General features: G+C 40.6%; 1 protein-coding gene across 1 annotated transcript; it reads left to right on the top strand.

The window, feature by feature from the left end:
* Positions 1–14,460: 14,460 nt before the first annotated feature.
* On the top strand, positions 14,461–19,880 carry LOC139724245 (endoribonuclease YbeY-like). Its single transcript, XM_071635388.1, has 2 exons — positions 14,461–14,670; positions 19,743–19,880. The coding sequence occupies exons 1-2, from the start codon at positions 14,461–14,463 to the stop codon at positions 19,878–19,880; spliced, it is 348 nt and encodes a 115-aa protein (XP_071491489.1).
* The last annotated feature ends 488 nt before the right edge of the window (positions 19,881–20,368 follow it).

Below are 20,368 nucleotides of genomic sequence, written 5' to 3'. Positions count from 1 at the left end.
TGCCGTTAGTAGCTATATATTTTTTTCACTTTGGAAATTAAGGGGGGGGGGGCGGCCAAGGCGCAACTGCTGGCAATTACTGGCAGTAACATTCTCTTTTACAATGGCATAACGATTAAATGCCAAGGAGCTTGAAAATTTTGACATTTTACAGTATAAAAACTGCCGTTTGTAGCTATAGTCTTTTCGCTTTGGACATTGAGGGGGGGGGGGACGCACCGTGCGCAACTGGTAGCAATTACTGGCAGCAACATCAGGAGAATGGCATAGCGATTGAATGCGAGCGAGCGGAGCGAGCGAGCTTGAAAATTTTGACATTTTACAGTCCCAAAACTGCCGTTTGTAGCTATATTTTTTCGCTTTGGAAATTAAGAAGGGGGGGGGGGCGTTGCGGGCGGGGGTTAAAACTATTTTCCCGGAGCGCTACCTACGTCGGGTGTCACGTTAGTAACAACTAGCGGTGGAAGTGGGACGTATGGTAGATTTTTTTTTTTTCTCAAGGGAGGGGGGGGGGGGGGGGAGGCACACGTATAAAAATTACAAAACAAAGAAGAATTTTTAAGAACTTGCTTCAAAAGGAGGGTTGGCAAGGGCCAGTTGTGCCCGCCTCTAAATCCGCCAGTGCTTAAAGCTAACATTTTGATATTTGCACGATTTTCCATTGCCAAAAGCCTCTAAAATCTGCAACGGTTACCGTTGAATGCGGTTGCGATAATCTGCTCACACGCAACGAAAAACGAATGTCTAAACATTTATGAGAGTTAGAATTACTAGTCTTAGCTAATAGATTTCCCTATGTGTATTGTATTTATATATATATATATATATATACAGTGTATATTTACTTTATTTTATTTATTTTATGTCTTTATTTATTTATTATGATTATTATTATTTTTTTTTTTTTTTGGGGGGGGGCTTTTTGGGGGGGCAAAAACGCGTTTTGCCCCCCTCCCCCCCCCCCCCACTTTTTGGATTGGGGGGGGGCGGCCGCCCCCCCCCCCCCCTGCCCCCCCCCCCCTGCCCCCCCCCCCCCCCCCCCCCCCCCCACTTCCGGCGCCTATGTCTAGGACACAAAATGGTTGGCTAAACTGTTGAGCGGTGTGCAAATACATGAGAGCTGTGTACTGCCGCTACCCCAGCTTGTTTGTAGCGCAAGGGGATCGTCGTAGAGGTCGCTCTTACCCTAGACGCGTTGCAGCGCCAATTGTGAGGGTTGCAGCTCTCTCTTCTCATCGTCCACGTATTTGTCCGTTCCAGACGATCCACCTGTCGCCGCAGAAAAGGAGATTGATGGACAACACGTAAACTAAAGTTTTGTAAAGTACAAAACTCGTGGCGTCTAATATCCCAAATCACATATCTTGAGATGAATTGAAGAGAGAGATCTTCGCAATGGATGATAATAATAAGCATTTTAAAGGACAAGTTCACCTTTATAAACATAAGGATTGAGAGAATGTAGCAATATTAGTAGAACACATCATTGAAAGTTTGAGGAAAATCCGACAATTCGTTCAAAAGTTATGAATTTTTAAATTTTTGTGCAGCAACCGCTGGATGAGAAGACTACTGCAGTGTATGAATAACTTGCGTACAACAATATAAGGAAAATATAAAGAGAATTTCACAAAATTCCATCTTTTGAAAAAGTACACATTCCCCTGACTCGTTACCGACAAATGTTATGGGCAATATTATTCCCCCTGCCTTTAGAAAGAGGCAAGTCAAAAGCTCTTTTATTATGCGAAAAAAGTGAAAATATGTTGAATTTTCTTTTACATTTTCTTTATACTGTTGTACGCATATGACTCACAAGCTGTAGTAGTCTCCTCATCCAGCGGTTCCAACACAAAAATTTTAAAAATTCATAACTTGTGCATCGATTGTCCAATTTTCCTCAAACTTTCACTGATGTGTTCTACTAATATTGTTGCATTCTCTCAATCCTTATGTTTATGAAGGTGAACTTGTCCTTTAAAGTGGCGACGTACAGTTAAATAGCAGTAAACTAATGTCATGATAATGAAAATAATAATGATGTCGGTATATTGCGGTATAATGTCGGTATAATGCATTCATACGATGGGAAAACAAGGCACATACAATCTTATTCGGTACATTTCAGCCTCATAAGGACACCATTAATTTAGAAAGTTATGAACGGATGCGCACGAATCCACAAAAACTTGACTTGGCACCATTCGGGCCATTACTACATTTTAAGCATGGTTATAGAGCTGCTTTGAAGGCAGATTGACAATGCTCCAATTCTTTCATGTTTCATCTTCTCCCGGCTAAAAGCAGTTTTATGTTAGTGATCTCAACTTTGAGCAAAGTGTGAAGGAGCAAGGCCTGTACGAATACTCGAGAATCGTTATAACACAGTGATGATCTTTTCTCCTAAAGTACCGCTTCTTCCACCCACCTTATCTGTCATGTCTTCCATCCTATCGAGGAGAGCGATGCGGCCTTTTCTCACTTCCATTACTGTCTCCATCCAGGCCTCAACCTCGCCCTCCAACTTGACCTTTTTCGCCTCCAACTCGGCCACCTTTCGCTGCCACTCGTCCACCTCAGTCTGAGGAGAGCGAAATAGTATAATTAGATGTTATAAGAGTTGTTTGTTTATCACAACTGATCGACAAAGTGAGAAGGAGTTGTTCATGTTACATCATTTCTATTATCTCACAAAAAACGAGGAATACTCGAGAGTGGAAATTTCGATATCTGTTGTGAAATAACTAGGCTTCCAACCTACTTCCTATTAGGGAGGTGGAAAGTAGACTCTTTCCACCTTCCTGGATAATTATACATTGTTAATGTGTGTAATTCACACGACCATTATTTTTTTCTCTTCTTCTTGAGCATAATAATTTCACCGTCCCCGATATACATATACGTATATAGTGGCAAATACGCTACAAGCATTGTTTACGTAAAGAATATGAGTATGATTTGGAAACACACCTCCCGTTTGGTGACAGGTTTTGATACTGCGACGTAAAAATACATCAGCGACAATTTGACAGAATCATTTTTAAACCGGAGTGCAATGTATGAGATTCTTTAAAGAGAGGTAACGTATAGAGGGCGGAACATACCCTCAGCTTTATCTTGGAAGTTTCTTCCGTTTGACGTCGCTCCTCGGTCTCTCGGAGCTGCTCCGATAATTTCGCAATCTCCTTCTGCAAGGAAGCGATATTATCGATATTCCGCTGCCTGATGAACACCGAATCGCTCGCAGACTTTGCCAGCTCGCGATTGGCCGCATCCAGCCGATTGGAAATCTCTTCCTTGCTTGCTGCCAGGGCCTGTTCGTTGTCCGCAAGGGCCTGAAAAGACCGAGAATGTCAGTGCCATTTTCGTTGCATAGGCCAAAGTTATCGATGATGGTAAATTCTAGGCGCACATTCAATACTGTCTTGCGTCAGGATTGACAGCACTGATTGATACTAATTTAACGTGTGGTTACGTGCTACATGTATATCTCAGCTTTGCAGATCTAACGGTCATTCTAAAAGTCAAGGTGCGAAACGATTGGTAGAAGAGACTGCGCCAAAGATGCACAACCTTCATTAGTATTGACAAAAAGGGCATAATTCAGTTTGCCATTCTGGGAATCTCCGAAGGAGTAATCATATCCATGAGGTCACATGGTTAATGATAATATCGCTATCGATATTGGAGAAAGTAATGAAAAAAACAACAACAACAACTAACAAACAAACTGGAACTATACATGCGTTTGTTCGTTCTTCTTTTCCCACTTTTATATGCTCTTTCTTTTTTGGACAATTTCGTTAGGTTACACCATCATTTTCCAAGCATTGTCCCGATGGCGTTTTAGATTACTGAGTAATCAAGAAAATGAACTAGTGACGATTATAACAATCAAAATGAAAAAAAGAAAGAAATACATGATTTCGTCTATGTTTTCAGTTGGGTGTGAATTAAATCATGCCGCCTGCAGGAATTAAAGAATAACATCACTTTTTCGTCACCCAAACAACATATTATTACTCTTACCTTCACCTGTCCCTCCAAACACCATTTATCGACCAAAAGGTCAGATACTCTCCGAATGACTTCAAGATTGTTCTCCATTCTAGAGTCATCTGTTATTTTCCCTCCCACGTCCTTGCCTATCTCCTTCACTGACACTTCTCTCGGAGGTGACGTCTCCTTTACAGTGGCAGCAGTTAGGTCTGTTATTTCCATGGTTCTCCTCACCGTCATATTTAACGCACTTATCTCATTTCCCTTCACTTCCTTTATCATTCTCACTCTTCTTTCACATCCCTTCATGTCGTCTTCGCTGGTATAATCCGCCTTCGATTCTCTGCCAGGTACACGCCCTACAACCACGCCCCGTCCTCCGCCGAAGCTGCGCATTGTACCAAGCGCGTCACCATGACGACGCGCTCCTCTCAGCTGCGGATTCGAGACGCTTCCTTGAGGTCTATCACCGCGGACCTTGGCGGCTGTGCGGGAGCAGCATCGCCTGGTCGTGATGGCGTTGTCGGCTTCCTGCTGTCGCGACTCCCACATTCTGATTTTGTCGGAGAGCGGGATCGTAATTTGTGTATCACCGACATCAGCTCGTGTCGTAGTCGCTGCTTGGTCGGACGACTTTTCTCGCCGAGTTTTAACCTAAACGAACAGTCAACATGGTCAATATGGTCAATAGGTTTATCAGTCCCAGCTGCAAGGTAAGCAACCCATCATCTAGCCCAATGAGAAGAGTTGTACAGAAACATCGAACACACAAAATACTGCTTTTCAAGCGAGAATAAGGCAATTTGATTTGAATTCCACAATGAGTTTAGAGATAAATACAGATCCAAGCATCAAGTTAGGCTTAAGCCCTAGCAGTGGCTACGAAAATATCATTGGCATGTAAACTACATGTCAACATCTAGCAAAAATTGTCCTACAACGCATCTTTTAACATAATTATATTGATAACGACAAACCTTTAGATTTCAAGTACTTCATTCATTTCATTTCAATTAAATTTATGATGCCGTTCAAATAACGAATTAAAGACTGGAAGTGCACAAAACATCCTAAAAAAAAAGAAAATAACTATCAGACAAAGAACTGACTTCGCGGATAAAATTACTGACTCCCAACCGTGAGGTTACTGGTTCGATTCCCGCTGACAGCAGCGGATGAACCTCTTGACCTGTTCCCCATTGTCTAGTTCTACTGAGGATAATTGATGCTGCCCACACTAGCAAAATCCAAACACACAAGATTATGAAAATCGAAATGGGTGTTATTTTTAAATCTTAAAATACACTTTATCTCCTGAATTTTCAGCTGCCAACGCTACAGCCTTCATCAGCGGACTGACTCATCTTCACCTAGACCACGTGACAGTCGATTAACAAAAAAAAAAAAAGATCTTATTTTGTCATGTCCCAAATATGGATCGACTTGTTTGAGTATACCTTCGTAACAATCTCACACGACTTGTCGTTGCCAAGGAAACCATCCAGCTCCTCGATGACCCTCATCATCTTGCTCATCTCCTCCAGCAATAGTGGAGATGACGTCGAGGGAATCTCGGTGGAGAAAGCCTTTTCGTTCTTCTGAGGTGTAGTGGATGTGTCGCTAGCCATCGTTTCCCGAACTGGTCCCGATTCGTTGTTGAAACAGACTCCAATAGTGGCTTCGGCCCTCTGTCGAGCGTTCGCTAGGAACAGCCGTGCGCGGGCCCGGTCGTCCAAAAGTGTCTGAATTCTATAGGCAGCATGTTTTAGTTTAGAAAGGAAAACGCGTCAAAAATGAAAAACCTATGCTCTGAAAAAAGATAGGCGATGTGATATAGAAGGCTCGTCAGATAAAAGTTCACCAATGAAATAAGGCCTGAGCATTTTTCAGAGCATTGTTTTGTGCTATTTCTAATCATTGCTTCAATTCATATAGTATCATCTAATTATGGTTCAACCTTGTAATATTTTCGTGCTTTGATGCAGCAACGCCATGATTGAGAACGTGAGGTAAAAAGTAAACTGAAATGGGGGCTTATTATAGCCTCAGCATGATCGTGACCTAACTCACTACCGAGGTCACTATATCTTTGAGAGATGCTGAAGAAGGACCGAAAAGACAATGAAAGCTGTAATTACCGTTCAGCCATGCTTTTGACATCTTTTCTTAGGGAGGCATTTCTCGCCCGCTGCTGCTTCAGTCTTATGGATGAGGCTGTGATACCTCGGCTGACTTTCACCTGACGTGTCACTGTCTTAGACTTGGTTGTTCCGCTTCTTCTCCAGACACGAGCCCGGGAACGCTGTCGTACAGATGAAGTCTGGGAAAGGGAACATGGAGAGATCGCATTTCCGTCGAACTGATGGAAGTCTTGAGTATACTGATATAGAACAGTGTACAAGGTCTGTTGGCGTTCCGGCATACACAAAACTTGAGATAATATTGGTTCCCTTGGACGGCACACAAATGCCCGAAAGGTCAGGTTATATTACTATCTATCAAAATGATGGCTACATTAATCCACGCGTATATCCAAAGGAGAGATTCTTGCATTTTGCATCATTTGATGTTTTAATTGACCTGCAGTGGCGGATCCGGGCGGGGGCGCATCGGGCGCCCCTCCCCTTTATTTTTTTTTTGTTAAAACAAAAGAAATAAGAAGAAAAATGGTGGTGTGGGGTACGTGCACCCCCCCCCCTTTAATTTTGTAAAGGCGCCCCCTCTTTACGGAATTCCTGGATCCGCCCTTGCCTATCATAATTATTGTATCTGCTATAGTTTGGAGAAATATTTCCGTATCATGACTGTATGAACATGATGCGCACGCTATACAAATTTGGTCAAAGGGCACATGAGTTTAGCAACAGAAAGACGTGAGAAAGATAAAATCGTTCATTTATGGAGACATATTGACATCAGTTTGACATCAGACTTTCCAATACTTTTTATTCGGGTAGACATTACATCACCATGGATAGGCCAGAGGCCTGGTGTATATCAGACTTTAAACAGAAAGATTTGCAACTATCATATCATAAGGATGGTATCACTTGAACCTGAAGGAAAGATGTAATATTTGTGGCTGTTCCATCACCTCAAATTATTGCAACCTGCTAATATAGATATCAACCCCGCTAATACCATTGAATACCTTTCGGCTTGATTCAGAAAGACGGATGTACGGCCTTCTCATTGGTTGCTAGTGTTTGTCAGCTTCTCTAGTTCGATTTAATAAGTGTAGGTTGCGCACATCTATCTCCATCGTTAGACCGAATGATGTGATCCTGAGATGTTAAGCTTACTTTCTCCCTGATAAGTTGAGGAGTATACAACCTGCAAGAATTCCTCTATTTCTTAATGTAAATCAAGTTGTAGGCCTTTCTAGCCAACTGATACTATCGCTCTGCTGTCGAGAAGTAGACAATAGTTACCTGGTTCCCATTGTGATCTCCCTCCTTCGTTATATCCACGGCTTGTCTACAACTGATGATAACAGGGGGACCAACCCGATTCGCAGCCTCCCCAGCTTGGATGAGTTCCGATCCTGGATGTTCAGCTGTGTTCTCACACCTGTTTTTGTTGCCATGGTAACCGTTCTCGGCCTCCTTGAGTGGATCGTGTGGGTGAAAGTAAATACGGGATGGTTAAAAAAAACACGTCCTTTGACATGGTTTTAAATCCAAACGTTTGCATAAGCTGCTCCTTAATTTTTGTCTTCGATGTGATGTTAATGAAATGTGACAAAAATACAAAGTAACATCTGACCGATTTTACCAGTTATCCATCATATCCAATCAATCATGCCAATAAAGGGAAACAGGGAAAACAAGGATTCAAGACACACATCAACGTTGATCCCTAGGTTCTCTGATCTCTGATTCGACATGTGTATATTGACATCCATTTAAGGTATTTCGGAAATGGTTTATCAAGAAAGAGCAGATTCAAGACACATATTGCATGAAATATTATAGACACTGTTTACAGTGTATATTGTCAAGTGCATCCATGAGCTTTGCAGGCTAACATTTTATCTCGTCATAATGATATGAGGTTCAGATGAAAAGTGGAATAACGTTGACTTCAATTAACTTTTATTCATCATTTCTTTTTTCGGGGGGTGGGGGGGGGGGGGGGGGGGTGAGGGGTATAATACCTTCTTCTCCAGCGTCTCGATAGTGAGCTTCAGCTTTCTGATCTGCTCGCGGAGCTCCGCCTGTCGGACAGCCATCTTGATGACGTCATCTTGCTTGCTGTCCACCACCTCTTGCTGGGCGCGGCCCTGGATTTTGGCCAGACTGAGGACCCAGTTGAGTCGGGCCGATTCCCGTCTAGCTGCCGTCAGTCTCAGCTGCACACATTCTGCAAAGAACAGGACGTGATGTTAAAGGTTTCAGTGAAATACAAATGCACGTTGATTTGTGTTGATTTATGATACCCTCAACATCACTTTTGCGGTGAAACGACTATATAGAAACATTCCATGTAGTTTTAACTAATTTTTTTTTCTCTTTTTCTTCAGATTACAGTACAACTTTTACTTGGATACGCCCACCAAAAAAAAAAAAAAAAAAAAATCCTTCCAAACCAATATTCCTGTTGTGACCTCATCGTTGCTAAAGTACTGACATGTTCAACAAAAGACATTGGAATACACCCTCCCCTCGACTCAGCATAACTTGCATGTTTCGGTGATATTAATGTGACTAACAAAAGACATGGCGAGGGAACATGCAAGTTATGCTGAGTCGAGGGGAAGGTGCATTCCGATGTCTTTTGTTAAACATATCATTACTTTAGCAATGATTGACAGATGAGGTCACAGCAGGAATATTGCTTAGGAAGGATTTTTTCTTTGTGGGCGTATCCAAATAATCTGAAGAAAACTAGAAGAAAAAATATTTGAAAATATGGAATGTTTCTAGATATTCGTTTCACCGCAAAAGTGATGTTGAGGGTATCATAAATCAACACAGATCAACATGCATTAAATAAATTTCAGGGAACTTTTAACTTTCACGTTATTCAGTACACGTAGTTGTTGCAGACTATACATTTCCATGTTCTCAGTTAATATCAAGACTCTCCAAGAAAGTTCTGCCCTGACTTACCAAGTTTCTTACTGTCTTTGGCGATGCATTCATCCCTACTTCTTACGTCGTCCTGTAGTTTCCTTATTCTGTCTTGCAGTTCGCAGCGACGAGTTTCAAATAGTCTGCTTTGTCTCTGCATCTCCCGCTCCATCTTCAGGAAAAGTAAAGCTTTCCTGAACGCAGGTGAGTGAGGAGAAGAATGGTATACCGGACAAACTTTTAAGATTAATAGACGTTTTACATGGATCCACATTGCAAACGCAAATTCTTCGCTATAACTCTCTCAGTATCTGCAGTTCAGCTCTGATCTGAAGTGGGGGGGGGGGGGGGAGGGAGTACGACAAAAATGTAAGAATATTGTGATCATAACAATCATGTTTGTACGACAAAGAATAGATCTTATTACCTCGTATTGCATCACTAGACTTTGACTTTCTTTGTCTCAAAGTTCTGCAATCTCAGCCTCTGTATTTTTCTTTCATCTAGTCGTGATTTGGTATCGCATCAAATATATCTTATCTGTTGAGAATGTCTCCCCACAGGATTTTCTTGTGGTTTATGCATCTTCTTTTTCTTTTGTGAGCGAATGATCATGATCTTATTCAACCATGCCATCAACGGATATAAGTAGGGCCTTATACATTCCAAGCGAGAATGATCTATTCAAAGGAAAGAACTAAAACAACTATAAACATGACTTGTATGGAAATTCCTCTCTGCACAAGCAAATCATTTGAATTCACATAATCCCGTTTTGGGGCTCTTTATTACCTGTTAACACATGCACGTCGCGCGAACATACACACACACACACACACACACACGCACCAGGGGCGGATCCAGGAATTCTGTAAAGGGGGGGGGGGCGTGACTAATATTTCTGGTGCCACTTCCGGGTTTCATTGCAGTATTTTCTTTTTATTTTCTTTGTTTTTAACGAAAATTAAAGGGGGGCGTGCGCCGGTTGCGTCCCCCTCTGGATCCGCCACTGCACACACACTTAACAGCAACATACACCAAACACCAACCCGATTATAAACATAAAATTGAGCAGGAGTTGATGCCTAGATCGAAATCTTAAAATGTTTGCAAGGAAACATACTCGTCGAGTTTGCGAGTCTGCCTTCTGCTTCTGCGCATGCGTCCAAGTGTAAACGCGCTCGATCCGTCACTGCTCCCCTACGAAACAAAACATCACAAGTGACGAAATAATGTAACGTTTGGGACAACAGCAAAATCATCTTAAACTGAGGGCGGAGCACAGGGGAATTTTTTTATTTTTTTAAAACTGTTTTTAAAGAGTTAGCTATGAAATTGATATGCTCATGGGAGAGCTTAAGAAAAAAAAAATCCTTTGTCTTGAAAAATGGACTACAAAATACTGCTCAAGAATTCGCCGAGGCTCAGGTGCATCAAAATATTAGTGACCCCAAAAAAATAATTTTGAAAGAAAATTAGAACATGCACTTCGAATTAGTTGCAAAGACAAGTTTGCCGGGCATGGTTTTGTTTCTTTGTTTGTTTGTTTGTTTGTTTGTTTTTTAAAAGTGCAAATAAAATGGAAAGAAAAAAATAGAAAGTAATAAGTTCGATTTATGGACAAATTTGCTCACAGCTTTACAACAATCTTCTGAACAAAACATAATGATAATAATAGATTAATCCCCCATCTTTGCATGAACCGAAAATATCTGAAATATGTATGTTCTTGTCAAAGGAAAACTTTTCCTCCCAACAACACAACATAATCGTTATGAATAATTCAAACTAGTAGATGTATATATATAGGGCCTAATCATAAAACCACATGAAGGGCAATCAAATTGGAGCCAACCTGTCTGATTCGGCCAACTCCATTGGCCCGATCTGTAGCCAGAGAAAGTGTCTTCATGCGACACCACAGTCCATGCCGCTTTGTCCAGTTTGTATTTACTTCACCAGTATCCGAAGTACAGGCACCTCCACTTAACTGAGATCCGTCATCTCGTTGCTTGTCATCATGGGAAAAAACTTCGATGTCGCCCTCAACGTTTCCCTTGAGTGTAGCGGCTCGACAGCTTGACTCTGTGAGCGTATGTTCTCGTTCTTCTGCCATAATTATTGGTTGAGCCTAAATAAAGCAAGCTGTAGATCTTAGAAAATGCCGTATTGAAAAACACACATATCAATCGTCTATCATAAATAGCAGTGTGTAGTTCACAATGAATAAACATGAAATCATTCTCAAGGACTGCAGACATTTGAATAGAATGACATATCTTAAAGAAGAAATCCACCCCAAAGATAAACTTCAAAAGAAAGAGAAAAATATTCCCGACAGAATGATACAAAAATTACTAAAATCGGGTAAGAAATAAGGAAGATATGACATTTCGAAACTTTACATTTTTTCGGAAAACATTTCTTGACTAGTCCTTATGAATATTCAAATGAACGAGTTGGTGATGTCATACCCTCACAATTTTTCATGTTTGTCATATATGAAAATCCGAAAAATTGCTATTTTTCGCTGACACAAGTAAAAGCATGTCCCCAAACCAAAATATATCACAGCTAACATTTGTTCTTTTTTTTATTTTGGGTGGTTTCAAGAAAAGTTTTATGTTTATACAGCTGAAATATGAGATTTTTGTCATTTTTGTATATGAAATGAATAAGAAATTGTGAGAGTATGACATCTTCAACTAACTGATCTGAATATTCATAAGGACTGGTCAAGAAATGTTTTCCAAAAGAAACATGAAATTTCAAAATGTCATATATATCTTTCTTATTTCTTATCCGATTTTAGTCATTTTTATATCGTTCTGTAGGGAATATTTTTCTTTTTCTTCTGAAGTTAATTATCGGGGGTGGATTTCTTCTTTGAACTTTTTACCTCTGTTTGAATTACTTTGTGATCAAGTTGTTTGTTCCCTTGATATTATAATGTTCTTGTTCGTGATGTCAAACAGTCAGCCCAAAAAGTTATCTCACTAACTCCTTGGTCAGCCCAAACCTGTATGGTAACCCGTTGTAATGACGAGAAACAACTGATATCAATACGCACTCAAGACTATAAAAAAACCCCCAATCTTTGCCATGGTGAGCCCAAATTAACTATAATCTCATGCGCCTTAAATGTTAACATGAGTAAAAACGACCTCTGACGGACGTCAAAATGCTGTCAAAAATATATGAACGCAATGAAACGACGTTATAGATGGACTTCAGTGCTCCTGTTTACTGTTTATTGATAAACAATAGACAAACAAAGTACGCCGTAAGTGCTTTTTTTTTTTTACAATACTCACTACACAAAGTCGTTTTCTTTATCCATGGATTTGAAAGAGAAAGCTAATTACAGGTTGTTATCACCATGAATTGGTCCTAATTTTAGTCTGCATTTCATCGCAGTACTATAGCTTCAAGAAGGTACTAGGCAAACTCGCCACGAAAAGGCCTATATTTCCTCGGCACGACCCCCATTTTATACAACTGCCTTGACTGAACTTTGGATTTGCTGTGTCGTACCTCAATTTGGGGTATGAATGATAACACAGAACCATCCTGGCTCATTTTAAAAGTGTGTGTGTGTGTGTTTGGGGGGGGCACTTCCGGGTTTCATGAGCTAAAAAGCAAAAACTCAAACAAAAACAAAAACAAAAAACAAAGGTCCCCAGATCATCTTTCCCCTTCCATTCAGCTGACAAGCAAGCAAGCAAAAAAAAAAAAAAAAAGTCTTCAGCTCATCTTTCTCCTTCCACTTCCGGGTTTCTTCAGCTGACAAGCAAAAAAAAAAAAAAGGTCTTCAGCGGAAAAACACTTCAAGATCTTTTTAGTGCCACTTACGTGCTTCCGGGTTGAATAGTGAGTTTAAAAGCGATGACACCTTTCCTTTGTATGGTGCACAAAAAGTGTGGGGGCCGGTTCCGCCGGCCATGGACATTACAATGCAATCATTAGCCAAGGAGATACTTAGTTATATATACATCTCATTTATGGTGATAGTCAATAGCTGTTTAGTTTTGGTGTTTGTTTGTTGTTTTTTTGCTGAAGTAAAGGAATGCAATAATATTAGATCAAGCAGGACATAAACATGCAACACAGCAAACAGTCAAGTATACATATGCACATGGTTATACAACTCATTTGGTGCTTTGAAACATTAATGTAAAACAAAAACAATAAATATGTGATATCATACCTTCACCGATCTGCTTCAAATCCCTCGTGATTAATTTCCTCCATCTTCAATCAGACGAGTTTACTACTAAATCCGCTATATCCCATGTTTGACTCCAGTGCAGTGACCAGTGAGAAATATTGTGAGGAAAAGGTTTCACCTACATGGGTGGGTGTCATGGATACAAGCGTATTTTACCTGCTCATTTCGCGCAGTCAGTGTGCTCATCACAAATGTACTGTACAGTTGTATTGTTACGTCACAGATCAAGTTCAGACTCTATCATGATGTCAATAATGATATATCCGTGACGTAACGATGATCGTGGCAATTACAGTACTTGGCGCACGATAGTTAACAGCTTACAACAACAACAACAAAATACGCAATATACAAGGGACGGTGTAAAGAAATATTTGTTACGTTACACCTCGAATTCTTGTCCTGAAATTGAACATCAAATCTAATAAAACTACTATGATACAGTCTCTATTCAATCCTTAAAAGGTAAGTGTGCATATCCTTGATGGGCCAATTCAAATTCTTAGAAATGAACTGTTTCAAATTTACCCCAAATAAAACTGCGATAAGAGGTCTGCAACACAAAGATTTGCGATGACAACACTCAGAGCGATATTCGGTAGTGGGGAAAATGCGGCCATGTTTACATAATCAACGATGATGTATTATATCCAGTAAGTATTCATTTACCACCGACCACTCGTCAAAAATGAAATGAAACCCGGAAGTGGCACCAGAAATATTAGTTGCGCCCCCCCCCCCTCTTTTTTTTTTTTTTTTTTTTTTTTTTACAGAATTCCTGGATCCGCCCCTGGAATGAATTACTACTGATCTAATGCTTAGATGTAGATATTGTTCATATTTTGGTAAAACATGTGAAACTGATCGACAGTGACTGTCACCCGCCCGGCGGCCAGTTTCGTACGCAATACACACGAGGAGTTTATTACGCAATACACGGCATATTGTAAACACATGGTTTCACAAGCTCCACCCACATCAGAGTGTTTTCACTGTACAGTACTGCAGGTCAGCACACTAGCTGTCGCGCAGATTGTGTGTACGTACGTGAGCAAGCTCACTTAGCTCCATACGTTCCCGCCCAGTTGTAACGTGGCACTCACATCGTCGCAGTGCTTCTGTAACTAACTTCCACGAGTTTTTCTAAGAATAACTCTTAAAATGTCTGCTGTGGTGAGAAACTTGCAGAAAGCCGTGGAGTTGAACCTGCCAAAGCTGAAGGCAGATGTGAAAGCGATTCGTCGAATCCTACGGGTCGAAAGATTTGATGTCAGTGTCGTGTGTGTTGATAACAAGGAGGTTCAGAAAATGAACCGAATATACCGCGGCATCGACGAACCAACAGACGTGCTGTCTTTTCCAGCTCACGAGGTACGTACTGTCACGGGCATTACCCCGAACTCTTCCCGTGGTTTTCCCAGCGAGTCTCCCTGCTCCGGTCCTGGCAGAAGAGCCGCTGCTTCGATCTTGCTATTTGCAAGTAGACTTTAAGTAGGCCCTACGCCATTGTGGTTCAAATAATCAGTGTAATACGTCTATACGTGGCGTCAATTTCAGTGTTAAGTTTAGTGAACTGAGGTAATAGAAGATGTATGCGTGTCTTCTGTCAATTTTTCCATTAATTGGGGGCGGAATTGCATGATTTATGGGTGAGGAAGGGTGTTATTACCTCCAGGCAGGGAGGTGGGAAAGCCCACCTCCCTGCTCCAGGCCAGCTCCGTGGTTGTGGACGTCATGTTGTGGTGGCATGTTGAAAAATGTGGATGATTGAGTTACAGACATTCCTCTTTGGCTTGCTGTCAACATAAATATCATAGCAAAGCAAAGCCAAAGGAGAATTGTTTTGTCAGTGCTATGACCTATATGTAGTGGATGATGTTCGCCAAATGCGAACTGAAAAATTCAATGTAAAATTTGGTTATGCTGATCACTTTGGCAGTGGAATTCAGGAGCACATCAATACTGTAGAACATGATCTATTCGCGGCATGAATTTTTCGCGAATTGGAGCCAACGGCCTTTTTTGCGGCATGAAATTTTCGCGAACTGCCACTGGCATTCAGTGCGTATAGTGCAGACAAGAACTTTCGCGTGCATTTTAATTTCGCGAATCTTGGCGCTCGCGAAATTCGCGAAATTAAAATGTACGTGAAAATTCCTTGTTTTACAGTATGTTAAACTAAATAACTGTCAAGATTTTCTCCCCCAGTAGTGCCAGTAGTATCAATAGGGTCCCATAATTTTCTGGCATTTATCCACTTCTGTGCTGTGTGTGTGCGTGTGTGTATGTGTGTGTGTATGTAGGTCCGTATCCATTGATTTTGTTTTCAATTAACTACATATACAAATTGTACAGTGTAAAATGAAATGCAAGTTAAAATGAAATTGAAAGTTAGTTCCTGATCAGCTCACATGCACATTTTTCACATGATCTTTCTTTGTCTTTCAATTAGGAACTTCTCCTGTTATCAATAAGTGATATAGGCTAATATAAGCTATTATAAAATTGCCCTGCATGCAAGTAGAATTTGAATGTCAAATCAAAGAATGAACCTGCATGGATCAGGCAATTGCCTGTCCATTCACACTTTGCCAAGCATCCATTTCATTGTCTTGCATTGAATGTATTTAAAGAAACTTTGCCAATTACTGTGGTATTATTGCCAATTGCCAGGCTGTAATGAATGTTATGCTACTGTCAGGTGAATGTGTTGGCACTTGTGCACCATTTACTGCAAAAGTGGAAATTTTTGCACATTTCATGTGACGTAAAAATTATCTTGAAAATAAAAGCAAGGACTTTTTTGGGGGGTGTCATATGTATATATTTTGATTCCACGCGGAATTGAAAACATGCAAAGTTCATCTTACGAAGCCTATCATTAACAATTACTTTTACTAAAATTCCCACTTTTACAGTATAAAGATTACACGAATAATCACTACACCTCAGATGCTTATACCATGAATTTATATACCAGCATGCCTTTTATCGCAAGTGACCTTTTTATTTTCTGCTTACGTACAAAGTTGAACTAAAACTGACTTAAACTGTAGTGCACATGGAACATGCGGCCTTTGTATGACACACACACTGTGACACACACACTGTACGGTATTACACTTTATGGGGGGCCAGGGGGAGGGGGATATCCTCGTAAAGACTTTTTCCATTGTATAATTCTCCAAATTGGTATGTATACCTTTTAAAACTTCTGCAAGATAAATTTGTATCATTCTCCAAATTTGGATGTGAGAAATTATTAATATACCTTTGAAAACTTGTGTTAGACGAATTCCACAAGTTACAAGTTTGTAAGATCACTAAAATGATTTGATCAATAGATGATGTATGTGGAAATGGACATCAGAATTATGTTTTCACATGCTTGCTTGGAGGAGATGTGAGTGAAACACTGTATTTTTCTGCAAATTATTAGCATGGGGTCATTGTGTACACTACATTGTAGGTGTCTGTTGTTGTTTTCCCCATTTTTTTTTTCCCCTCACGATATGTATGAACAACAGTATGTCCTGCAGTACAACACATACAGTGCACGTGTACCCACACAGGAATAGCGGTACCGTACAAACTTCTCTGGATAGAATACCTGCCCTTGTGTTGACCTTCAGGCCCCAGCAGGGGCCTGAAAGGGTGTGTCAGTAATGCTGCAATTTGATTGGACAGCTGTGAGAACACACCTCCTTCTTTTACAATGTGTGTTTACTGTGTGTGCACAGCACTTGCTGTTTTCTCTTTGTTAGTATACATAGGATGCTTGATGGGTAGGCCTACTTTGCATTGTAGCTGTTAGAGTGATGCAATACAGAGCAGGGTTGTGTTATTCAGAGTGAGCAGTGATCCGATTACCAGTGGTTGCTCTTTTCTTCCCGTTTTTAGAATCAAAACACAAGTATTGTGGTTCTAGGCTAAAAACACACGCAGAAACTATACAACACATACATGCCATCATGTTTATACTGCTAAATCACAGAAATGTGTAATGTACAGCTGTATGTATGCCCAGTGTGTGTTCACTGCCATGGGAATGCCAACACAATATTGACAGAGTTCAATAAGGATGTAGAGTCGAGATTTTTTTTGCCACTTTTATATGGGTATGGCTTGTAAAGTGTAAGACACAAAGTGTGTGTTATATATTTATGCCAACACAGTTCTTAAAGGCATAATTTACTATTTGCAGCTGAAACAAAAACCCAGCATTAGTGCTTCAAAATACAATGTAGTTCCAAAATGTGAGTTTGGGATAGAAACAACCACTGTAAAAATTTGAATCCGTTTAATCACTGTTAAGTATTGTTGAATACCGAAAATGTGAACAATAGAAATGTTGCCAGACCAAACCGTCTACAGTTATTGTTTAATGAGAAAAATACTGATATCTCCTTATATTTAAGGCTTTATTGCAAAAATTTTATATGGTTAGGATGTTTTGTGATACAACAGACCTACACATATGCATCAAATGTGATATCTTGAACATGTTTTAAATCACTGTTCCCAAAGGTAATCAGGACCTTTAAGTGTGCAGTATCAGCTCATCTCCAGTGTGACTTGATAATAAATTGAGTATGGTAATAACATACTAACAGATTGGAAGATGTTTCACCAGCATGAAAAGTCAGTGTGTTTTCAAATAAGTTCAGTAATATTTTTAGAGACTACAATATAGAGTAGGTGAGTAATGATGTCATCACATGGCAACTCTTTCATTTGTTTATACACTGTAATATAAAAATCATGTTTGTTTTTGCTTTTTGTTCTTGTTTTTGTTTTTTGCTTGATGACTCAGCAACTTTACTTCCCATGATTCCTTAGCCTTTTTCAAATGCAGCTCACAGTGGACTCGCTAGTGAGCAATGGACTCGCACGCATGCAGCGATCGGATTGGTACTCTCGCAGCTCGCCGGTTGCTCGCTGTGTGTGCGAGTCCATTGCTGTTTGTGTGCGTGTGCTGAAATCAAAAGCGAGCTGCCTTTGCAAAAGGCTAATGATTCCTGAAAGTCATTGTACAATCCAACAATGAATGGATGCAAAAGATATTTCTGAGTTAACTAGAACAACGATTCTCAGATGATTCCGTGGAGATTTGTGTGCTGGGCAACAAAAAGACTTTTAAGGGACAACATTGTCACTGCATTGCATTTGATTATTCTGGTAGTTAACAGTAATACTGGTTCATGAAAACATGAGAAACTGTCGAAGTTGACTAAGTCATAATTAATTGTCATGCCATATATTTGATTTAGCTAAATTTCTACTGCCATATTCAACTTGAGCATGGAGTAGACTTGCACTTTAATTTTTCACAACAAAGCAAGTATTTCTCCTTTAACCCGTTGAGGACGGTTTGATTTTGCTACAACACGCATTTCCCATAGACACTTGCCCGAGTATACTCGGGACTCGTCCTCAACGGGTTAATTTAACATACATAACAGGACCGGTGGAGCGTTTGCAAAAGTATGGGGGGGGGGGGGGGAGGTGGCGTGGCCACTTCTGGGTTTCATGAGCTGACAAGCAAAAAAAAAAAAAGGGTCTTCCACTCATCTTTTTCGTTCTGCTTCTGGGTTTCTTCAGCTGACAAGCAAAAAAAAAAAAAACCTTCCAGGTTAAGAAAAGTGTGTGTGTGTGTGTGTGTGTGGGGGGGGGGGGGGGGCAAAGTGATGACACCTTTTGTATTCCTTTGAATGGTGCACAAAAAGTGGGGGGGGGGGGGGAGACCAGTGCCCCCTGCCCCCCCCCCCCCCCTCGGTTCCGCCAGCCATGCATAAGTTGTGCAAAATACATTAGAAGCCAAAGAATAAATTAGTGTAGAATGCAGCGAAATGATCTCTCATGGCACAAAACGAAAAGGCATTTGGTTTGTTATCTCTGGGAGGACATGGGATAATCATATGTCCAGGAGCCACCAGAAGGAAATTTAGCTCACAATATTTTCATCACCCGTCACAGCATGAATTTCAGTCAACAGCTCAAGTGGAAATACTGCCAGCAAACATGTTGTTCTAAGATTTGCTGAGTGGATACTGACAATATCAGCGATCCATTTATGTGAGAAAATTTATGAAACTGATAGACAGTAGATTACAATAATGATCGACATTCTGTGTACACTTTAAAATTGAGATCCTGGCCATATGACTTAAAAAAAAAAATCCCTCATATTCTAGAAGTCCATCTTGTCATTCTTGCTTTTGCCGTATTTTTAAGGGGTCAACACTGAACCAACAAGCCATCACATGCTGTCACTGGTGGTGACATTTATGTTGTAAATTTGCAGTTGTGGTTCAATCATCTCCACTGTGTGTGTGCAAGTTAGGAGAAGTTAGTTTCCAAGCTCACTTCAAAAGAATGCTGTAAATTTTGGTTACCATGGCTACTGACAGGATGCCTTCTACCCCTTTCGTCCTCCCCTGCAGAATCTGAAGCCGGGTCGGCTGCCGGATCCATGGAGTGATCTGGCTGACCTGGGAGATATGTTCCTTGGTGTGGAGTACATCCTAGCGGACTGTCAGAGGCATAACGCAGACCTTGATGACATTCTACCAGTGAGTTGACCCAGTGATGTGTGGTATGCAGGGGTGGGGTGGGGAGGGGGGAGGGGGCCTCTTACCACCACGGATGAGTGGAAGAAGCAGCTGATCAAACTCATCAATCCAAGCGCACACGCACTCACACACACGTAGACAGTGCATCTGCATAATAATTATTTCTAGCATGATTGAAGAGCTTGCAACCTATATCCTTTGGGTGGTAGGGAGAATAATATACCCTCAGCATTTTGTCAGTATTATTACTTTTCTCAAGATATTAAATTTATTTCTCTTTGCTATCATATCTTTGTGCTATTGTGACAGTGTACATGATTATTGTTGTACAGTGTATATAGCCTTTCCATCCTCGTCCATGTACAGTATAATAAATATATGGTTAAATTCTGAAGTTTTTGAATGGCTTGTAGTCTGAATATCCTCGGACTTCCTGAAATGTTCTACTGATTTGTCTACATTCACTGAATCCATGCAATATGTACTGGTAAAATGCC

Source organism: Diadema antillarum, unplaced genomic scaffold (genome assembly GCF_040938485.1).
Source record: "Diadema antillarum isolate AM-2024a unplaced genomic scaffold, OU_Dant_1.0 scf00000209, whole genome shotgun sequence".
Classification (NCBI taxonomy): Eukaryota; Metazoa; Echinodermata; class Echinoidea; order Diadematoida; family Diadematidae; genus Diadema; species Diadema antillarum.
The sequence above is the reverse complement of the archived record's forward strand: the minus strand, read 5'-3'. Positions and strand labels throughout refer to the sequence as shown.